The sequence below is a fragment of the Fukomys damarensis genome, unplaced genomic scaffold (genome assembly GCF_012274545.1).
Source record: "Fukomys damarensis isolate Sample0158 unplaced genomic scaffold, DMR_v1.0_HiC HiC_scaffold_1, whole genome shotgun sequence".
Taxonomy (NCBI): domain Eukaryota; kingdom Metazoa; phylum Chordata; class Mammalia; order Rodentia; family Bathyergidae; genus Fukomys; species Fukomys damarensis.
The window spans coordinates 44,520,058-44,542,230 of NW_022900913.1; the positions used below are offsets into that span (position 1 = coordinate 44,520,058).

At 36.4% G+C, this 22,173-nt stretch overlaps 1 protein-coding gene across 3 annotated transcripts in view; it reads right to left on the reverse strand.

The window, feature by feature from the left end:
* Positions 1-22,173, reverse strand: part of Pde4d (phosphodiesterase 4D) — a 1,223,725-nt gene that overhangs the window by 531,638 nt on the left and 669,914 nt on the right. Inside the window, exon 1 of one of the 3 annotated variants that reach the window (XM_010626921.3) lies at positions 15,182-16,723. The exons of the other annotated variants lie outside the window; for them this stretch is intronic. Coding sequence (XP_010625223.1) covers positions 15,182-15,327 — 146 coding nt within the window. The 5' untranslated portion in view covers positions 15,328-16,723. Of the gene's footprint in view, positions 1-15,181; positions 16,724-22,173 lie in introns of those variants that run through there. 3 annotated transcript variants of the gene reach the window in all.

The window sequence follows — 22,173 nt, forward strand, 5'->3', positions numbered from 1 at the left end:
CCAGTGTTATCCAGAGTAGCTTTCACCCTCAGTTAGCTGCAGAAAGCCAAAGTTCAGTGGACTCTCTTTTATTCCAGGGCATCTTCAAAGTATTTCTTTGAGTAAAGGACATTTTCCCTTCAAAAAAATTATGATGCCCTTTATTTTAGCAATATAACTTCACCTCCTCACATACTATGTAAGCAGGGATGTGATACTTATTTCCCTGTGTCTATCCCTCATCTTTCTGTTAATTTTTTTTTTCTGTTAAATTTTGTATATATATCTTTCCAGGCTAGCTGCCTGGAAGAAGGCAAGGTTTAAACATACAAATATATTATCTCACTGAATCTTTACATTAAACTGGGTCCTTGTTACTGTTGTATTTTTCTTTTATGAAGGAGGCTAGTGCTGCTCAAAATGTCAGGTAATTTGCTCAGTCAGTCAACATCATAGTTGAATTTGAATTTAGTTCAATAGGTCTCAAAAGTAGGGCCTCTTTCTCTTATGTGGTGCCACCTACTGAGATAAGTATGATGCTCCTAAAATATGTTGACAAAATACACATGTCACTTCCTTGTCTTACCTACCTCTCATAACCCAGATTCTTATATTCCTTGTACTCTTGTATTCTCTTCCAGTTCTTGATAATAGAATGATGTAATGGCTTGTATCTAGTATGTTCCCCCAAAGCCTGGTACAGTCATAGCTGGGGCTTTTCAGAGGTGGTTGGATATAGAGTGTGAGATGCTGGGATTAAGTGTGTGATGATAGGATCAAGGCTATATGATTATTAAATTATTCCTCTGATTGGTTGGGCACTGATTGGGTAGGATTGGGTAGGATTAACTTGTGGGTGCAACCTGCCCAAAGATGGACAGCCTGGATAAAATATCAGGGGCAGAAAGAAGGCTAAGCGTTGTGGCTTGTCTCTTGCTGCTTGCTGCTTCTGCTGTCTTCTGCCTGCCTGCCATGAACTCTTTCCCTTTTGTGATGCACTTCTTCCATGCCACCCTGCCTTGGAGCCAGTTGATTATGGACTGAAACCTGTAAAAATTGTGACCCCCCAAATGAACCTTTTTTGCTGTAACTTTGGGAGTCAGATATTTTGTCTCAGCAAGGAGAAGAGTAACTAAAACAGATTGGAAGGTAAATATTCTTTTTTTTGACACAAACTTCTATAAATATTTCTGATTTGGTACAACTGCTTAATCTAATGATACTTTCTCTAACTTTCATCATCTTTACTACATTGAGAACCATGGTACTAGATCCTGAAAATATTGAAGTTACAGTTAAATGACAAAGAAATATATCAATGTAAAAAATAATTCCTGATAAAACAAGAGTAAAACTGTACTGTAATGTTAAATGGGACTTCAAGTATTCAATGATCATCTTAGCTAATAGACATGATTAAATTTTAAATAAAATTTAAAAGTATGGCACATCCTACCTATTTCAAATCCTCAACAGTGAACTTATTTTTCTTACAAAATTTCAATTTCAATATTTTAAATGTTTCAAATATGAATATTTTTAGATATAACATAATCCCTTTAATATAAATGGTATAACTGAGACTATAAGAACATTCCCCTCCCCTCACCTGAACCTGGGCAGCACCCCAGGGCCAAACTACTGCCCTTTGTCTTAAGGCCTACTATCTAGAGGTAGAGAAGAGAAAGACAAAGACCTCTGGGCCTGCCCTGGAAGACTGAATTACAAACCAAGATACAGGTGTGCCACATTCTCCAACATGACCTACACTTCTTCACTTGGAGCTCACTGAAGCTTTGTGAATATGAACTACCTCTCACACATCCAATCACAACACAGTGAATTATGAGAAGGGACATATGTGACTGACACAGCTGATTGACTCAGCACCCTGTCAATCACATTGTCAATCGCTCTCTGAAAGACACAATGGTTGGGATCCTAGACTTTTAAATTCTTAAAGCCAACACATTTTCCTGTCTGCCTGCACAAGCCCACTTATTCTGAGATTACCATCACTTAATTAAACTTCATTTTACTTTGTTGCTTTTTCCTCACTGTCACATACTACATCTCATCACAGACAAAACTCTAGAAACACATCCATCACCCTTGGCAACACCTTCCTTTGAAAACAACAATATGGGTCAGGGGACATGTATGAAGTAAAAAATCCAGCACAGAGGTCCTGGGGAATTTTGGTCATACTCTTCCCCCTTTATATCCCATCAGCAGTCTCATGACCATCACATACCTGGCTAAGAAATTATATCATAAAAGCCTTTGCCAGCATGCAAATCATGCTAGAGATGCTAGGAATAAATGAAGAGTAGAAGTGGGAGAAACAGTCTTCAGTGCTCCCATCCCTCAGATTGGGCAACTCTGAATCAAGGTCTTTCTCATGCTCCTGAGGCTGTCAATAAGGTTGAGTCCTGGTTGCCAATCCCAATTATCTGACCACTAATGCACTCTACATTGGCCTTTTTCCCTTTTCTGTCTCCCTTCTTCACTTTCCCATCAGTTTTCAGCAATCACTTCCCAATAAACTATCTTTTTCTCATCCTTTGAGGGAATCCAAACCACCAATCTATACTGGCTCTAAAAGCACCTGACCATAGCAGAGCACCTCCGTGTCAGGCACTATTTAAAACACTCACATTTCCCTCATCCTCACACTAGCCTAGGAGGTGAAAACTATTTTAATGCCTGTCTTGCAGATTAGGCACCTTAGAGGTTAAATAACTTGCCAGAGTCAAAACCAGATTTGCTTGGGCAGTCTGAATCCAGGTTCTGTTATGAACACTGACTCTCTACACACAGAAATAAAGTACTATAGAAACTCGAGCTGTGCTGTAGGAATTACAAGGAGCTCTAGGAGAACAGAAAGAAGGCATAACCTTATTTCGAGTTCAGGAAAGGCCAAACAAATCAAGACCTTTTGGGTGAGCAGGAATTTGCCATGACAAAAGGTAATCAGGTAGAAGTATATTCCAGAGCAAGGTCTGCAGAGCACTAGAACAATGTGCAGATACCATGGACCCCCATCAAAGCGAAAAGTAGAGTCATAGTAGAAGGTTGAAATAGCTGAGCTCCAACGTCTTCAAAAGTGTAAAACAGTTATATAAATCTTCTCATCAACAGTTGCTTGATCTATTTTTTTTATTAGGTCTCTGCCTAAGCTTTTGTTCACATGAAGGGTTTGGTTATTTAAAAATATGTTTTCCCACTGGCAGCAGCAAATGCTGGTGAGGATCTGGAGTGACAAGAATACTCAGACACTGCTGGTGGTACAGCCACTTTGGAAGAGAGTTTGGTGGTTTTTATAAAACAAAACACAGTCTTCCTCTATGATTCAGCCATCACACTTCTAGGAATTTACTCAAAGGAATAGAAAATGTATAACTTTATAAAACCCTGTACACAGATATTTCACAGTTGCTTCATTTGTATTTGCCAAACACAGAAGCAACCAAGCAGGTGAATAAACTGTGCTTTATTTATTAATCCAGACAGAGAGATACTCAGTAGTAAAAAAAAAAAAAAAAACGTACAACCAAGACTGAAAAGACATGGAAGAAACTTATGGGCATATTACTAAATGAAAAAGTTCACATAAAAAGGCTACCTGCTGAATTGCTCCAACTATAAGACATCATAGAATAGGAAAATCTGTTGTCAAGGGAAAGGGGACCAGGACAGATGAATAGGCACAGCATAGAGAATTTTTAGACAGAGAAACTGTTCCAAACATCCTATAATAATATGTATTTGTCATTATATGTTTTTCCAGATCCACAGAATGTATAACAGCAAGGGTAAACTCTAATACAACTACAGACTTGGGACGATCATGATGCTTCAGTGTACGTTGAACTGTAACATGTGTACCACTCTTGTAGGGTCTGTTGATAGTGGAGGTTGTAAGATCGGTGCATATAGGAAATCTTATACCTTTACTCAGTTTTGGTGCTTGAAAATGTGTGTGTGTGTGTGTGTGTGTGTGTGTGTGTGATTATAACCATGACATTAAAGTGTTGATGTATTTGAACACTCAAAAATAGGCTATGTATGCAGGAATAATGAGGGAAATAACATTAATACTAATGATAGCTAGCACTTAATAAGTTTAGAAAGGCAGAGACCAGATGAAACACGATCTTATGTTGTATTATATATAACACAGGCCAATATATTTTCTTGGCAAATTAAGGACAGTATCATGGAGATGATTTTTAGAGCTTAATTTCACAGTATAAGATGTATGAAAAGGAGAAAGAATTACACGTGGAATCTGGTCTGTCTAAAGACCACATCATATACTCTCCTGAAAAGTAACTAAAATGTTATAAATGTTATAAATCAGATATAGACATAACTGCACATGATCATCTGCTGTGGAGTTAATTTGTAGACTTTTATCTTGCCAGAGATGAAAGACACACATCTCCAAGGAAAGAAAGGCCACTCTATACATGTGAACGAGTTGCTCGTGAGTTTGAATGAATTAGTATCTAAGGTAAGGTGATTTAGAGTAGCAGCTTTTAGATTTTCAGGTTAAACCCAATTCAGCAAGATGGTTGCTAATACAAATTCACTTCAACTCTACAAAGTGTCAGAAAGTAAGATATGTATGAATTATTTATGCTCCAGATGACGCTTTTTAAAGACCTTTTGCCTATCCAAAAACACGGACTGCCTCCTCGAAAAATTATGTTATTCTTGAAAGCACTACGTCACCGAGACACAATTCTGGAAAAGCTATTTTCACTCTAAAGCATGTACCGAGCACTTCCTATACGTGCGGTAGCAAACTAGCAATCAAGAGTGTAATGAAGAATGGTCTGGGTGAGACAGCTTGTGCCATGAAAAATATACCATGTATGTGGCAGGCACTGATTCAACATGGGATTTTCAAGGGTTGAAGCTCCAGAGATGAGAAGGGATGTGCTATCCCACCACTCACACCTAAACCAAGGCGTTGTCTCTTCACGTACCAGAAAGTTGCAAAATGTGATACTGAAAAGTCCATTCGGCTATTTCCGCTCTAGCTAATAAGCAAGATCTAAGTTGGAACAGGCAAGTACATTATCCTAGGGCCAGGGATGACAAGCCTTTGAGAGCTTTCAATGATAACAAACAGCACGCTGTAGCACATGTGCCATAGGTTCATCACCACTGAACTAGGAAATCTGGTTAACCATTCACAGCCTATTTTCCTACTCCGTAAAATAACAGTAGCTAACATTTATTCGTTCTTTACCAAGTGACCTGTGTTCTAAACACTGGCTACTTTTCTCATTTCATCTGCACAGTCACTCTATGAAGGGAAAACAAGAACTTTTTGCCTCTATTGTACAAGTGGGGAAACTGAGTCACAGAGGAGGCAGGTGACTTCTCTGAGGTTGCATCCTTAGTGTGTAGATGACAAACCATTGTCTCAGATTTTTGAAAGGATTCAAATGAGATATCGTCTGTAAAAAGGGTTAGTCCATGTTTAATGTGATAGCTGCAATTATTATTTTTATAGCATTAGTCACCTTGCCTCATATAAAAACATGGCACAGTAAAATGTGAAAGGATATTTAAATTCTTAATCATAACATTTTTTGTTACTCGTCTTTTTCTATTCACATATTCATTCAGAGAAAATGTACCAAGTCTTTAATAAGTAGAACATTGTGCTAGGTCCTAGGGTATAAAGTATAACAAAGTACTCAAGGTGGCTGCTTTCATAGAATATGACATGTTCCTATGACATTTCCAAGGCTACTTTCGTTATAGAAAGTTCCTAGAAGCAATACAATATGAGGGGAATCATTGTAGAATATCATGAGTCTTTCAAATGGTAACATCTTGATCCAAATTAAAATTTTTCCTCTTTCAAAAATAAAATCTTGCATAGATTTTTTAATGAGACTTTCCACAAGTATATTTTTCTTTAAAATTTAAACACTTCAAGCTTTAAGACTCCAGGGCCTTACTCGATGACTTGCATGAAGCTTCCTCTGCTCCACTCAGTAACACTAAATTGCCTCAATTTGCCAATTTTCAGCTTGCTAATTTTCTTTTCTTTTCTAGAATATCAAGGGCTTTCCATAATTATGTTAGTTATTGGCTTTAAACTCACTGAGCAATCTAACAATTAGGTTCCTGATATTAAGAACTTAACACCATGTGATTTCTTTACATTAGATGGGGACTGGACAAAGGAAGGGCTTGAGACTTTGCAGGGAGGAACTGTGAAGACCTGAGTGATGTATACACTGTATAAGGGATGTTTTCTTAATTCTGTGCATATCAACATTTCTGGGCAGGGCATAATATTGCTGTCTTACTCACCAATAAAGCTGCTATGCATAGTCTTTCTGGAGAAGTAATTAAGAAAAATACCTACCACTGAGAGGCTAAATGTTTTTACCTAAGAGCCAAATACTTTATGAGAAAACATCAGAGTTCAGTCCTGGAGTACTGGTTCAACGTATTGTTTCTCTGCATTACTTAGAATTAAAGGACAATTATTTCAAAGAGAGAGAGAAATAAACGCATTAATTAGGTAAAACATGAGTCATAGATTTTGACACTATAGTGATCATTTAGTGAACCTTCTCATTTTCAAACTCAAAAAAGAAAAATATGGAAACTCATGGGAAATGGAGAATGAAGTTCCCTTATAAGTGATTAATACCACTTAGTACCTTATTTAAATTTGGGAGCCACAGCAGAAATCCCAAACAGAAAACCCTGCGTAAAGTGATGGTGATCCATGAATGCCAAGACTATCAAGAGGAAGCTTTGCCTGCCCAGAGAAAGTACTGATGATGAGAAGAGATGAAAGGAATTCATAATATCTACCAAACTCCTGGTATTCTCCAGTGCTTATTAGTATGGCTTAAAAATTACAAGGGTGTTTAATAATATCCCTTAGTAAATATCATATATTTGTCATTCTTTCCTCTGAAGTATCATGGCAACATAAAAGAGAATTTAAATTATTAGTATTTAAACTAGGTTAGACATGATCGGGTTAAAGTCATATTATGCTTTGCTATTTTTGGTGAATTTCTCAGAGAATGCTGACACTTTCAAGTAAACATCAGAGGGGTTTTGAAGAAATCTCTGTAAAAGCGGGTTACATATATATATATATGGATTTGTGACATTCTAACATAAAGCACAGAGAAGTTCCTACTAAAAAGTGAACAAAGCTAAGTCATTTTGTCTTCTCTTCCCACTGTGATTTTTATTCATTTGAAGATAAACTTCAAAGCAAATATTTTAGAGCTTTTATTTGTCACCCAAGAATTATTTCCAGACACCACATGAAATCTCACATTTCCAAAATCAGGTCATGCAATTGGAAGTACAACCTAATTAATATGTTCGTAAAAGTTTCTACCACCACAAAATAGAAAACAACAACAACAGCAACAACAGAATTAGCTTTTCATTCTTTGGAATCTCCAAAAATATAATCAATAGGAAAAATTCTAATCACAAAACAGTTCCTAATTTATTAATTAACAATTGTAACATAACCCTTTCCCTGACATAATACTTCATATAAGTAATTTCAAAAGCAGAGCAAAATGTCCTTTACTGACTTAATTTTTTTCATCATTTCTAAACTTGATCCCTGTGTACTCCGTCCTTTAGCAGCCTAATTCCCCACAGTGGCTGTTTCATTACCTGACTCAGCTGTCCCACCTGCTCCTCCATTCCTCGCCTTCTGAGATGTGATCTTGAATTCTACTTCCCAGAGAAAACAGAGGCCAAGGACCAAAACTTCCTCCAGTTCATTCACTTAATCTCCAGATCATCTACAACCATCCTCCTCTTCCTCCCTCCCTCTCTTGAGTGAATCACATCTTCCATTATTTTTAGCTCTAGGTTGGTGTACATCCCTTGAGAATGGCCCCTACTCTCAAAAAGCCCTCAGTACTTTTCGGTAGCCACTGCTTTTGCCTTCATCTTACAATCCATGTCATCCCCTTGCCTTTCCCATTCCTCTGTTCTTTCTGCCCACATTTTTAAAAAAGTTCTCTGCATCACATTTCTCTGGTTTTATAAACTCCAAAATATAACCTGTCCCCATACATCCCGTAAACTGCAGAGTGTTACCAATCACTACAAAGTCTTAAATCCATATGTTTTTGGTCTTGCATTTCTAGACTTCTTTAAGATATCTATATCAAGCCAATTAGGTTGCTTCTCCCTTTAAATTCCTCAACACTTTGTGTATATCGGTATTAAAATCTGCTCCCAAGTTCACTGTAATTATTATTATTTCCCATGGCTCTTCTCCTTACCGGTCTTCAAAGCCAGGACTGTTATCATATTTATCTGAGCATCATTTATGCTTAAAAGAATCAGTATATTTCACCCGTTCCATTATAATTCACTAAGAATGACATTTTTCATCAGTTCAGATATTGGACTACTTTATGATTAAAATGTTTATTTGGCATTTAGCTCTGATTTCAGGTAATATTTAACATTTTTTCATGGCTAAAATAATGAAAGACCTACTGAACATTTTAAGGAAAGTAATGATAACATCAGCAAACCCCAGAACTCGTACAATCTTTTTTAATAACAAAGTATTCTCATAGATATTTCATCTGACTCTCACGAAGCGAAGGTGGAGCCTGCATCAAAGAGGCACCAGGACTGGTTTGAACATCACCCAATCCCACCCTGCAGAGATGGTGAAGGAGCTGACCCCACCTAAGCTGTGCTCACCAAGCTTGCACCCAGAGTAAAGGGGAACATTTTGCTCTGCACAGAGGCTCTGTCCATTCTCCAAGCACTGTAGTTTGCATTTCATATTAATCTGCCCAAAATGTGGCAGCTTTCCTAAGATATCTGCTACTGAAGCACCTTTTACTAATTCACAGAAATGATCCCATGGACCAGAATGGCCCCAGGAACACAGTTCACTGCAAATTCCTTGTAAAGTTTCTCATTCTGAGAAAACAGAAAAAGCTGCTGACACACACTAAGTACAGGCCATAGTCCTAACATTAATAAGTTTCTTAAGAAAAGGCCATTCACGTTCAACGAAGTGCTATAAGCTTACACAACTGGCTAAATGAATGGTGAATCTGATCATTTTCTTTGGTTTACTGGAAATCTGTTTTCCAGAAGGCCCATGGGAAGGGTGCTATGGCATCTGCCACAAAAACAGCATAGTAAGTTAAAAAGATGTTGAGCTTTGCAATCAAGGAAGACCTAGTGTTGAAGGGATCTGTTTCTCTAACAGAAATGGGATCTTGAGCAAGTTACTTAACCTCTACGAGTACTGCCTTCCTCATCTGCAAAGAGAGATAAATGTAAGAAAGTCATCCTTGCTGTTGTTGTTAAATCATGTAATTCATATGAAAACAGGTAGCATGAGCAGAAAGGTTCAGCTGGACTGGCATTCTCACATCATATATGTTACTTAAATGTCAAGAAAATTCACTTGAGTGATTTTGTAATATCAATGCTAACATTCTAATTATTATTACCAAGGTGTTATGAGGCTTTCTTTAGTCTACTGTTTAACAAGAAGTGGGTAAATATATTATGCAATCATTTAGTTTTGAAGAGCTCAGTGAGTGTTTGCAAAGTTGCAAGAAACAGTAACATTGGGTTGAGAACAGAGTTAGTGACCTAGAGTCCCCCCGCCCACCCAGCAAATAACCTGATTATATAAAGGCCATATATGTAGATGTAGGTACACATATAGATAAGGTTGCATGTGTCTATATTGTATTACACCATGCAACACAAAAACTTTATGGCCCCCAAGTTTACAGAGTCCTGAGCTGAACTATATTTTCTTGGACATGTTTATGGCCATTACTTCTCAAACCACTCAAGAGTTCATCAGGTGATCAGCAGCTATGATAGTCACTTGTGGCTTAGAGACTTCTTGAGTTCAACAGGTAGGATGAAGCCGTAGCTACACAGAATATTAAGGACTGTTACCTTTTGTGGGACATAATTGAAGGAGAAGAAGGAAGGAAAGATTTAAAAAAGAAAGGTTTACTGTGATGAGTGAGAAACTATTTCTTAGCTCCCTTAGCTTCTTCTTCCATCTCAGAACTGTAAACTATTTTACCTTACTTACCCAGTTTTTTTCTGAGCCCAAAGACCTAGCATCAGTGGAGGTAAATTAGTAAGAGTCAATTAAAAGAAGTGTGGCAAAAAGTGCTGTAAAGTAAAAAATCTAACAGATGAACACACCAAATTCTTAGCTGATTATTTTCATATGACAGAGGCTAAATTTTTCTCTTCTTCCTTTGGCAGGGATTTTCTAAGATCTTCTCGGCGAGGGCCACCAACTCCGACAACTGAGAATATAAACTGTCAGTTTAAAGTGTACAAACTATTTTACTAACAGAAAGACTGCAGAGATTATACTTAATTTCTGCAAATGGTGGGCCTATTAGTATCACTGATGGCAATGTTCCTTCTCTATCGTGCCAGTCCTTATCAAATTTACTTAAACATAAAAACATGCATTTTCATTTTTATGTATAAACTTCAAAGTATAACTAGTAGAAAGAGTTCAACCAGAGGCAATATAAGTCAGTAAAACAAAAAGCCAAGAGAAAAGTAATATGCTAACTGGGATCAAAATGTCATCTAATAAAAACGTTTTGCTGTATTAAATCTGGATCTGAGCTTTTTACTTCGAAAATGGCCTAAATTTACTATTGAGTCCCACAGATTTGTGAACAAGATGAGTTGACATAATTATGATTCTAAACTTTATAGGCCATAAACTATTCAACCCTAACAAGATTCCGAATCAAGCTGGGAGTCTGGTGTTGGATTTTAGAATTTCTGAGTGGTTTTGTCACCCAGAGGAAAATATGGCACTGAAATAAGCTCTAGTTCTATGATGTCCTTAGAAGTCAAGGAAGCACTGGAAGAATTTTAAGTTGACTAAAATGGGAAGAATCCATTTTTTTTTCATGAGAGAGTACATTCGGTCTTCTGATTCACACACTGTCATCAAACTTAACACTTTTCCCACCCACTAAAATTCAAACAAAACAAGTGACATTATAATGGTCAGAACATAATTCTGGAAAATGTAATTCTGGGTTTGAGTTTCTATAGCTTCAATGTGCAAAGGGAAGAAAAATCTAAGAGATGAGATTCTAAATAACTAGCTACATTCCTTCACTAAGAAGCAGATCATCTTACCTCTGTCTCAATATTTACTTATGGACTAATTTGAATATACATATAGCTGTGTGTATGTGTGTATATATATATATATATGTATATGTGAATTATGGACATGTATAAAAATGTTATGTTATTGATATATTGATTTATTGATTTATATCTTTCTTTACTCTGGAAAGGAATTGTATCAAACAAAACCAAACCAAGTGAGAATATTTACAAGTTGAATCTTTGGTGTATAGAAGATCTAAACTGTGACCTGTTAGAGTAACTTTATTGGAGCTCATACTTGGAAAGGGATAGTTCAACCAAAGGGCATGGGGGCTTAGAAGAACGGGGAAAAGCCTCCATGTTGAGTTAAGGTGCATTAATCTACCCATTTTGCCTTTTGATTGGAATTAGGTGTCAACACCACAAAGACAGCTTGATTAAAGCCTTTAGACACCTGGCCCTTAAAAAAACAAAGCCCTAAGCATGACAGAAGCAAATAATTAATCACCACCCACAATCACTATTCCCAAATCTTCCCCTGGTATCCTCAGAGGGCACTGGGACCACAACACTGAACACCACCTCCCAGCAAGGGTCTTTGGGGGTCTATCCTCTACTGTCCTCTGAATTTATCATAAAATGGATACAGAGATATTCAAATACTAAAAATGCCCTCCGAAATTTTGCAATTTTGGTTGTATTCTCCACAATCCAGGAATGAAATTTATTCTGGGATGAAAACTATTACATTGTCATATATCAGATTGTACAATGTTGTTAAGTATTTTTAAGTAAGGCAAAAGCTATAGACACTATATTATGTCATTCTTTCTTTAAAATTTTTTTATTTTAATGTCATATGAGTAGATATTAATAGAAAAAAATACAAAAATATTCTTCATACTTCTATGAAAAAAATAAAATAAAATTTCATAGCAATTAAAGAATAGCAATTATTAAGATACTTTATGTCATGATCTTAAAAGAATGACCCAAATGTTACCCAGTCTCTATTAGCTCACTCTTGATATATTCTTATATTTGGTTCAAAGTCATGAAGTTTTTAAAGAGTATTCTTAATTGCTTCTACATGAAACTTAAATTCCTAGAAAGTTGACTTGCATTTCTCGTCTTTGAACCAAGCAAGACCCGATTCTTAACTGCCAGGCTACCAGTCCGTGCTTACAACTAGCCAGAATAAAACATAGGAGCTATATAGTCCATGTTTATCCAGTGAGGCAAACCCTTATCTTTGTTTGGCTTAGCAGTAAAGAGCTAAAAAGTGTAATGGAAAGAAGCCCTTGCAATAAAATCCTCCAGCAAATATTTCTCACGTAGCTTCAAACAAGAAAGACACATTCTTCACAGCACTCCTTTAGCACTTCAGGGGTAGTGTTCTATTAAGCCAAGTAATAGGACCTCTTATTAACATTAACTTGTAACCAAAAAACAATGAGTTTGTAATGTGATTGCATAATGATCAACACACCAGCCTAAGGCAGGAGGATGAGAGTTTCTGTTTGAATCACTATCTCTGATGAACTTTTAAAGATTACTTCAGATCTCCTGTGTTTCAATTTTCCCTTTCATACATCTCAAAAGGGGAAAGAGGCCAGAGCATGCATCTCTACATCCTGCCTATCCAAAGTGCTCAGAGCCTTCATAGAGACGAGGTAGGGCTCCTGAAACCAAAGCAGATGTCTCCTTTAGGGTTTACTGTCTCCTGGCATGGTGTGTTGTCATCTTCTGATCCACCCCTGCATGTGAGAATGAAGAAAGGGGGAATCTTTGCAGACAAAAAGACACCTTGGCAAATATTTTTTTTAGCACAAACGTTCATAAACACTGAATCAGATCCAACATGGACTCGCCCAGTAAGTAAAAGGAAAAGAAGATTTCTATCAACAAACACCAAGAATCTTGTATTGCAGTACTAAAAAGTGAGATTATAAATAAGAGGAAAACAGTAACTGGGGAAGTTGGGAACCAGACAAAACACTAACTGGGTCACCTGGGAAGAAACCATCACCTTCCTCTTTTGACTCTAATGTCTCACTGATGGATCCTTCTGAGGGACTCAGAAGAAAGGATGCACAAAGCACTCACGTTCCACATTAGCTCAGGGTGGCACAGCAACAACCGGTACAGTGCACAGTGAAATGGATGAAGGGCTGCATAGTTTCAGGTACAAGAGAAAACTAACAGGACTATCAACTTCTCTTTACAACCTTCAAACATATGTATTACAGATCTAGAGGAGCATGAATAAGCAAATTTGCATTCTTCCCAAAACTACAGAATTGAATAGCTCATTTTTTCCTATCAAAAGTAGTGGTGAAGTTAATACAGCAACATAAAAGGTTATGCATAATATTAGACGTTCACAGAGTATGTGTGCCCTACCTATTAAAATATGAATAAATGGACTCAAACCATAGACTGAGTTCAAACAAAAACTGTGGCATTATGGCAGTGCACACTTTATAGAAATGAGAATGTCAATTTTCCCCTCTAAACAAATCTTAAGGAATGGTATAAAGTCTAGAAGAAAAAAAAAAAGGCATATTTGACAAATTCCTACTCTGTGCCAAGGAAGATTTCCAGGACTTCTTAGTTTTCAGGGATAAAGGCTACTGATGTGCACTTTTCTGTTAAGAATGATGATGGCTTCATGGTTGATGTCAGACCCTCACCAACAGGACAAGCAAAGTGACAGCACCAAACCTCCCAGGGAGTCAGGAACTCTAGTGATGCAGATGGAAATAGGCCACTGGGATTTGGAGGCAGAGAACCCAGACTCTTTCCCAAGTACATGACAGCCAGGGACAGCGGCTGCGGTCAGCAGACAAGGAAGATACGCCACAGCATTGATTCTGGATGTCTCTGTACTGATAGAAAATATGCAGCTGCTTAGAGTGATAGAAGATGTTACCCACCTTTCTCTGCAATGCATTTTTAGCTGGACCAAACCAGCAGATGATTCTGGTGGTGTTTTAAACTATCCAGAAGGTTTGAGACACAGTCACAAAACCTGGAAAACCCTTAGAAATCTGTAGTAGAATATCTATTACTTCTTCTGAGTTCAGCAAAAATATTTACTTTAGAAATGTAATTTGAAGATCAGACACAACAGAGAAAGCCAAGTAACCCATGCTAGTAAACACAAAGCCTTAAAGTGTGCCTTAATTAGGCATTCACAAAGTTTCTGCTATAATAAATTGAATCAGACCACCTAAAGACATGTTAAAAAGGGACAATTTAAAAAATGATAATAACCTTTGCCCTTATAATACTCTCAGAAATTACTTCCTAAATATATTTACTCATAAACTTCAATAAGAAGTGGCCCATTATATCACAAGTCCAGAGACCTTACTACATTGCATTAAACCTTAATGCAGGACCAAATAACCCATCCCAGCACTAAGCAAGTTCTCTAAGACTCTGAACACTTCATGATTCATGTATTAGAATTTTCCTAGAATTCTATTGGTTCATGTTAGTAGAAATATTTCTTGAATACCTAAAGTATTCTTAAATGTTCAACACTAACAGATGTTGGACTTATTTAAAATTGAGTCAGCGTTCTAAGTTTCCCTTAACCTTCTTTAGAAATTCAAGCCAAATGATATTAGATGTCAGAACTGCATGTGTACCCTTCCCCAGGGAGTTTCCAAATAAAACAAAAGAGGAAAAAAAATCACAAATCTTCCCTTCTCTGTTATTTATCTGTTAAATAGTTGCCATTCTCAAAACTCCCTTACTCTACTTTTTTTTTTTAAACGATGAAATGTTTAGCAGTTGTGAATGTCCTTATGTTTTCATACTTGATTTCTTATTTTAGATGCTTTACATTCGTAAGTAATTTTTATTGTATAACCAATACTTTCTTAGTCAGCCTTTGGTTTTACACGTTTTACTTCATTCTCCCCAAATCCCAGTTCTTTTTCAAGAGAAATCCTCATCTGGTATCTGGCATGGAATTGAGAAATCTGAGTTTTACCAACTAAAGGGGATCTTGTTTACTCACCATATCCAGGAATGCCTTCTAAAGGGGAAATTATTCACGTGCATCATGTTTGCAGATCTTCTCTCATTAATATTCTCCTCGTTTCCTAGGTTAGTGTAGTGATTTTCATAGATGGATTCCAACTCTCTTGTTTGAGCAGCTCTCATGGGCAATTATTGCAACAAGTATTGAATCCCAAAAAAACAAAGAGCATCACCAAAAGCCCTTCCAGGATTTGAAGAAAGGAACATCACAAAGCACTGCAGGTATGGGTCCATCCTTTAGGTTCCACTAGTCAGTCAACGTACTGAAAAAAACAGTCCAGATGCTAATCCTAAACAATGGCAAATATTGTCCTGGTAAAATCCAACAGCCAGAGTGTAAATTAATGCATCCTCGCAGGAAGGACTATGAAATGTGGGAAAAGAGGAGTCAAAAAACAGTTTCTTGCTATCCTTGTTAAAGGAGTGTTAGAAGGGAAATGGAAAACTCCAGGTTTCTTTGCCATGATGTCTTTTATAAATAAATATTGCTTTTTCTTCTTTCTTAGGTACATATTCTTATGTGGTCACTTAACACAGTGAGAGCTGAGATGTGTCGGACAAAGACCTGAGCGGAGGGGCTAGAAACCATACACGTATAACCAAAGCCAGCTTTGTCCCCAGATCTCAGAATTGCTGGCTTTGACTGCACAAGTAAGAAGGCAATGAGTAATTTCTTCTTTGCAGGACAGGATTACCATTAGCTACCATCATGACTTCAGAAGGCTCTGTCGTGATGAAATGCATTTCTGCTGCCTAACCTCATAATAAGGCTGTCTGCCCTCTTGAAGTAAAATGACTAAGCTATTGATTCTTTCACTGCAGAATTCTTTTTAATTTGTTGTTATCGAAACCATGTGTGGGCTTTTTATATTTTGCCTTGGAAAATGAATTTCACAGCTGCAAGTCAGACGTTGTCTAAGAATTTCTTCCCCCACTGTCTTTTTTCTCTTTCTCTTTACCCCAAATTCAGTTCCTCAGTAGATGTCATTTACTCTGATGCTCTGATATCGGAAAGATTCTCATGCCCAAGCCATACAGACCTTGCATGCTTTTAAACACAATGGCAACAAGCTCCTGCTGGAGTCCCCCAGCGCCGAATTTCCAGCAGAACCTTGGGAATCATCGCGGCTGCCTCTTCTGCTCTGGGCTGTGCCGCCCCGGGCTTAGCAGCGCAGGACACTTGCAGGCTCCGCGGTACTGTACATTAACTCTGCAGCAGTCCGCTCCGGCTGCAGACTGCTGCCTGACAGGGGATGCGTGGCGTCAAGGGGGCCCTCTAGGTGGGTTCCCAGAAACTGCAGAGTCCTGCGCTCCTTGCTAGCCTCCAAAGAAAAGCAAGCAAAAGGGGTTAAAGGAAGAGCTTACCCCAAGGAGATTTCTTTCAGCAAGTAATTACCAGGTAAGAAAAGCTAAACAGCAGGGAACCTGTAAATAACCTCACAAGGAAATGACACCTCGAACAAATACATATTCTCAGGGAGGGAGGTTTTTGTTTTGTTTTCCCATCCTATCCAATGAAAAGAAAGGAAATGAAAGAAGTCCGGAGAGAATTTGCAAATGACGGGGTTTGGTCAACTGGACTCCTTAAAAAAAAAAAAAAAAAAAAAAAAAAAAAAAAGGGGAAGCCTCGCTTCCTGGAAGCTTTGTAACCCTGTAGCTATAGCTGTCCACACTATGATTTTGGCCAGGAAATCCTGTGTAAGCCTGTGCAGAAGTCAGTTAGACTTCTACTGCAATTGTACACGTCATAAAGCCGCTTGTTTGATTAGGGGGAGTGTAGGTTGGAGGAGGGCTGAGATAAAATAGCAAAGTCTACTTTGCATTTCCTCCAGCTTGCCCTTTTGTTGCAAAAAGTCTGTCCAATAATACCCTGAAAGCGCCCCATCACTGTTGATGCCATTTTGGAGAAAGAATAAAATAGTAAACTCTTGCAATAGTAGGTTGGCACTTAAATGGTGTTTGTTTGGAATCGTAAGAGAATGAGCTTTACAGTGTACTCAATATGACTGTATCACTTTTAGCTTAGGTATTTAAAATGCTCTTATGGAATTGCTTAAAATTAAATGGAATATTGGCAACACAATGTCTCATGCTGTTATCCTGAGTTAGGATTCCCCAGGGAAGATCCGGCTTTACAAAAAATGTAACTCAGGTTTGGGAGGTGGGCATGTCCCATAAATTCAAAACCAGGGGTAAAGAAATAGGCTTAGTTTTGAAAACCAACAGCTATGATTTGAACAAATGACAGCCCTAGTAGAACCACTCATTCCTGCGAGAAGCAAGAGCTGAGTGATTCCTTTAAATGCAGTTTGAACTTTATCTTCAGAAAGATGGCCTAGCAACGCAAAAAGAAGCTGGGAATATTTGTTGAGATTTCTGAAAGCCTAGACTGTCTTCACACTTGGTATTGTTTTTTTTAAAAGGTCTAAATCTCTTCCATTGGGTCATCTATTATCTAACCCAGAAAACTTCACCCTACATTGTTTTTAACAAGCTTTGAATGCGTGGAATTAAACATAATAGAATAACTCAAAACTTGGTATTATAGTAGATATTTAAATTTTACTATTTAAGAGCTAGGAGTACTGATAACGTCCTGGCCCCTGTACGAAGAGCTTTACAAAATCATCTTATTTAATAGTACTCACAACAGCACTATTAGGTAAAGAGAGTTACTAGCCCTGTTCTCCACAGGGAAGGATTGAGGTGTTCAGAGGTTAGGCAGCATCTAAATCAGGCTCTTTGTATGTGTCACCATTTTAACCAATGATGTCTAACTCCACAGCCTATAAGCATTAGCACTATACTACACTGGCATTTCTATAAGAATAATAATACCACTTTGCATTAGTTTTATGCTTTCTAATTTTTTTCCATGTTTCATGTTATCTTCACAGATTCATGCTGAAGCAAGTACAACATTTTTGACATTATTTTAGAGATGAATCCTGAGAATTATTTGTTCATCACTCTATTTCCGGGTAGCAGATCTGGAAAGAATTCAGATTATTTGACACTGGTTACTTTTCTTTGATGGTTGTGAAGGCGGTGATTAATGATGGACATTGATTTAACTATTTCAAAACCAACATTCACTTCTCATATCATATACAAAGAATAGGCCTTCATGGAAAGTAGCAAATTTAAAGACAAAATGTTGAAGAAATATATTTCTCACTACATCAACTGTATTTATTTGATATTTCTGTCTTTCTTCCCTTCTACTTCCCTCCCTCCCTCTTCCTTCCTTCCATTGGTTCATTCTGTTCACAATACACTTGACAGCAAAAATATCTCTGAAACTTTTTCAACTGCCACAGTTCAATGTTTAATATTTGTTAGCTATATTTCTATTTGCGATCAATGATATAAGCAAAGCACCTTATAATAAAGAAATTTAGTTATTAAGTCATTAAAGGAGACTTTAAAATGCATTTATAATAAGAGGAGATTTTAAGTGAACTTTTCTGTTTTAAAAAACTTTATTAGTATATATGTTATTGTCATAAAGGAAGCATAAAAAAATGAGTGAAAGAAAACAACTTGGAAGCCTTGATAACTACTAGAAAAGTCAAATTTCCACTTGAGGAAAAACAAAGAAAGAACTGTCATTTATTACAGTTCAGGATACTAATACTCTACATTATAAAGAATCCTAAATTGAGTATTTCTACAGACTCAATCCAATAAATATAAAAGTAAGGGTATTCTTACATTATAGAAATAGTTCCTTTCCTGTAGTTCTTTTTCTTTTTCTTTTTTTTTTTAATTTGGACCAGGCATTGAACTCAGATCCTTGCATTTGTGAGGTAGGCAACGGAACCACTGAGCCAAATCCCCAGCTTCCCAGTATTTTTCTTTTAAATATATTATAATCAGGGTCTTAAAAGTTATGGCCAGTAAGTTACAACTGGTATTTAACATGTCTCAGTGTCTCATAAATGTGTGACCTTCAAGAAATAATACAACTAACCTTAAAAACAAGTTCTAAAAGATGTAGTATTCACAGATGAGAAGGAATACTTTTCTGTTTTGTTCTACCAAAACAGGAAACACCTAAGAATTACCATAATTCTTTTTACAGCCCAATCTAGCCCCATTATTTCAGTCAGTTAAGGAGTTCTGATGACTAACAGGGCATCATAGATTGGCATAATCTTGGTGAGGTCGCCATGGCTATGGTGTAGCCTCAGCTTTGCCAGAAGAGTTGGATTTTGTTTTGTTAATTTTGCAGGTTTTTAAAATTTTAAACCCACAGCAAGTGTAAAAGCACTTTATCTTTCACATATACAGCTTTCATATAATAAAAAAATAGTATAAACTACAAGCTCAGTTCAAACCAAAATAATCTACATTTTCACCAACAGATTGTTTAATACACTGTCAATCAGAACAAAAAATGTTAACTGACCAGTGTCCTTATGTCTTTTTCCAGTAAAGTCATTTCATGGTTAGAATGTTAGCGATCACAAGAATTACAGTTTTCAAATTATGTTCTCAGGAATCCTGTGATTCTGTAAGGTTGTAATGGACCTCCTAAGGAGGAGACTGAGTACCTTGTGCTGTTCTAACCAGAGGGACACTGCTTTTAACATTTTAAATTTGGTTTGCAAAAGAACAGTTTTTCTAAAAAATTAAATTAAATAACAAACATCTACAAAAACCTAACAGGAGTACAGAATTAACACTTTATTGGCACAAATTTTTGGTACACTGTCAGTTTAAGACCCTATTCTTTTCCAAACCCTTCAATTATAGGCTTCCTTTACAATAATACAATGACTAAATTATACCTTTATGCTAACATAATCTTAGTACAATAAAGCCACGCCCTAGTTTATGAACTTTGGTGTTTCTTAAACCTTTAAGTCACTTGTAGTTTTTAGATATGGAGGGCGTGATCACTTTTACTCATTGATTTTCCCTTTCTCTCATCAAGTTTCACTTTCAGAAAGTAATTATAATTTCATATATTACATATATTTCTGTCACTAGCATGTTCTGGTATAATCCCTAAACTAATATCAGAATTTGGCTCAGTATAAATAACAAAATCTCTTCTGTATATCAATATTAAATGACAATGACCTAAAAGACAATCTTTTATTAATTTTAAATGAATACCAATCATCGGTACAGATATTTTAGGGAAGTCCTCCTTTTTTCAAGAGACTTATTAACTTTTGTCATTTGGCTGTCAAAAACAAACACCAAAATGTTGATCCTTCATTTTACATAAATGTATTTACATATATAAATTCCTGTATATATTTTTTTGCAAGTTCTAGCCATATACTAGTAACATAAATATGCTATATCCAAGGAAATAGAAGTGACAGTCAATTGGATATCTTGAGGGATATAACTGCTTGTTTAAAAAAAAGTGGGCAATGAATGTGTTTTCAAAATTCTCTAAAAAATGAAAATGATGGCTATTATCACTTTTGTGGGTGGCATGTATAATCATGCATACCATGGTTCATTTTATTGCATATATCATCAACTAATACAGATGAGAGGTCTTCCAGGGTGAAGAAGGAGCCTCAGGAAGACAGCACACTCCTGCACCCCACCCCCAACAGGAAGAGAACATTCAAAACCAAATCCTCTCTTCCATTCCTGTCCTCTGAAAAGAAGCAGCGTCTTCCTCTGGGTATTTATAACACCAGAGACATTGTTGGCACTCTGTAAATGTTAACTAATAACCACATTGATAGTGATGACTTTTCCTTTCTGGCAAGTTCTAGCAGGGTCTGAAGGCTTGCTATTCAGCACATTCATAACTGAAACAAGAGGAGCCCTTCATGAGCCCGTGGTTCCAACTGCTAAGCAAGCGTCAGGGCCCTGCGTCATGTTTCAGCAAGTGGCTAGTATATTTAATTTCTGTAAATTCTTATACCCAAGGAAACAGCCATCAATTGAAAAATGGAAAAAAATCTATTAAATTCCTACTTTAATGATTTGTTGAAAATGTCCATAATTTAGCTAATACTTAGATAGTTTAAAAAATCATTTTGAATCATACAGCCAAAGCTTGAATCATCTAATCTTAAATGATGAATAAATACATTTACAGAAAAGTAAAAGGTATATCATTAAACAATACATTTCATAATTAGAATATTTAGAATACTTGATAATTATTTTAACATATTTTTGGAAGTGGACGAGTTTGAATATCTAATGTCAGAATACAAAAAAGGCACTTAATAATTCTATTAAAAAGACAAATGTGGGGAAAAATCCACAACAAGTTTGAAGAAGAAAAAGTCAAATTTGTATTCTGTCTTGGAGCCTCAGGATGTGATCACTCAATCCTAGTTCTTCTTTTTTCTCTTTGTGTAATTTTGACCAATTCACTAAATCTCTTTGAGACACAATTTCCTTACCTGTCACATGCACGTATAAGCAAATGCATAGGTTATTCATAACTTTAATTTACTGGGGTAAGTTACAGTATATAAAAGACTGTAATATGAAGAAAGCTCTTAAAAAGTTATTGACATACATTCTTAAATTTGTTTATTAGAAATATAAAAATATTGAGGTAGGGTGTAGCTCAAGGGTAATGACTTGCCTAGCATATAGTGGACTCTGAATTTAATCCTTAGCACTGTAAAATAAATAAAGAAAATATTAAAAAATATAGATTTTTTTTCACTTGGTCTACAATTGAATCAAAATTGAGAAAAAGAAAAAAGTGAAGTGATGATAGGAGTCTTTCATAAAACGGTATATTTGTATATTTTATTTTTATCTGAATTTTTTCTAAAAGCTTTGTATCATATTTCAGAAATAAATATTGAGGAATATTTTCATATGCTTCAATAAAATACAGCTTTAGAGAATAGTTTAAACATGATTTCATAGACACACATATGTATATATCATATACCTATCATTATGTATGTGTGTGTGTGTGTGTGTATGTGTGTGTGTGTGTGTGTGTGTGTGTGTGTGTGTGTGTGT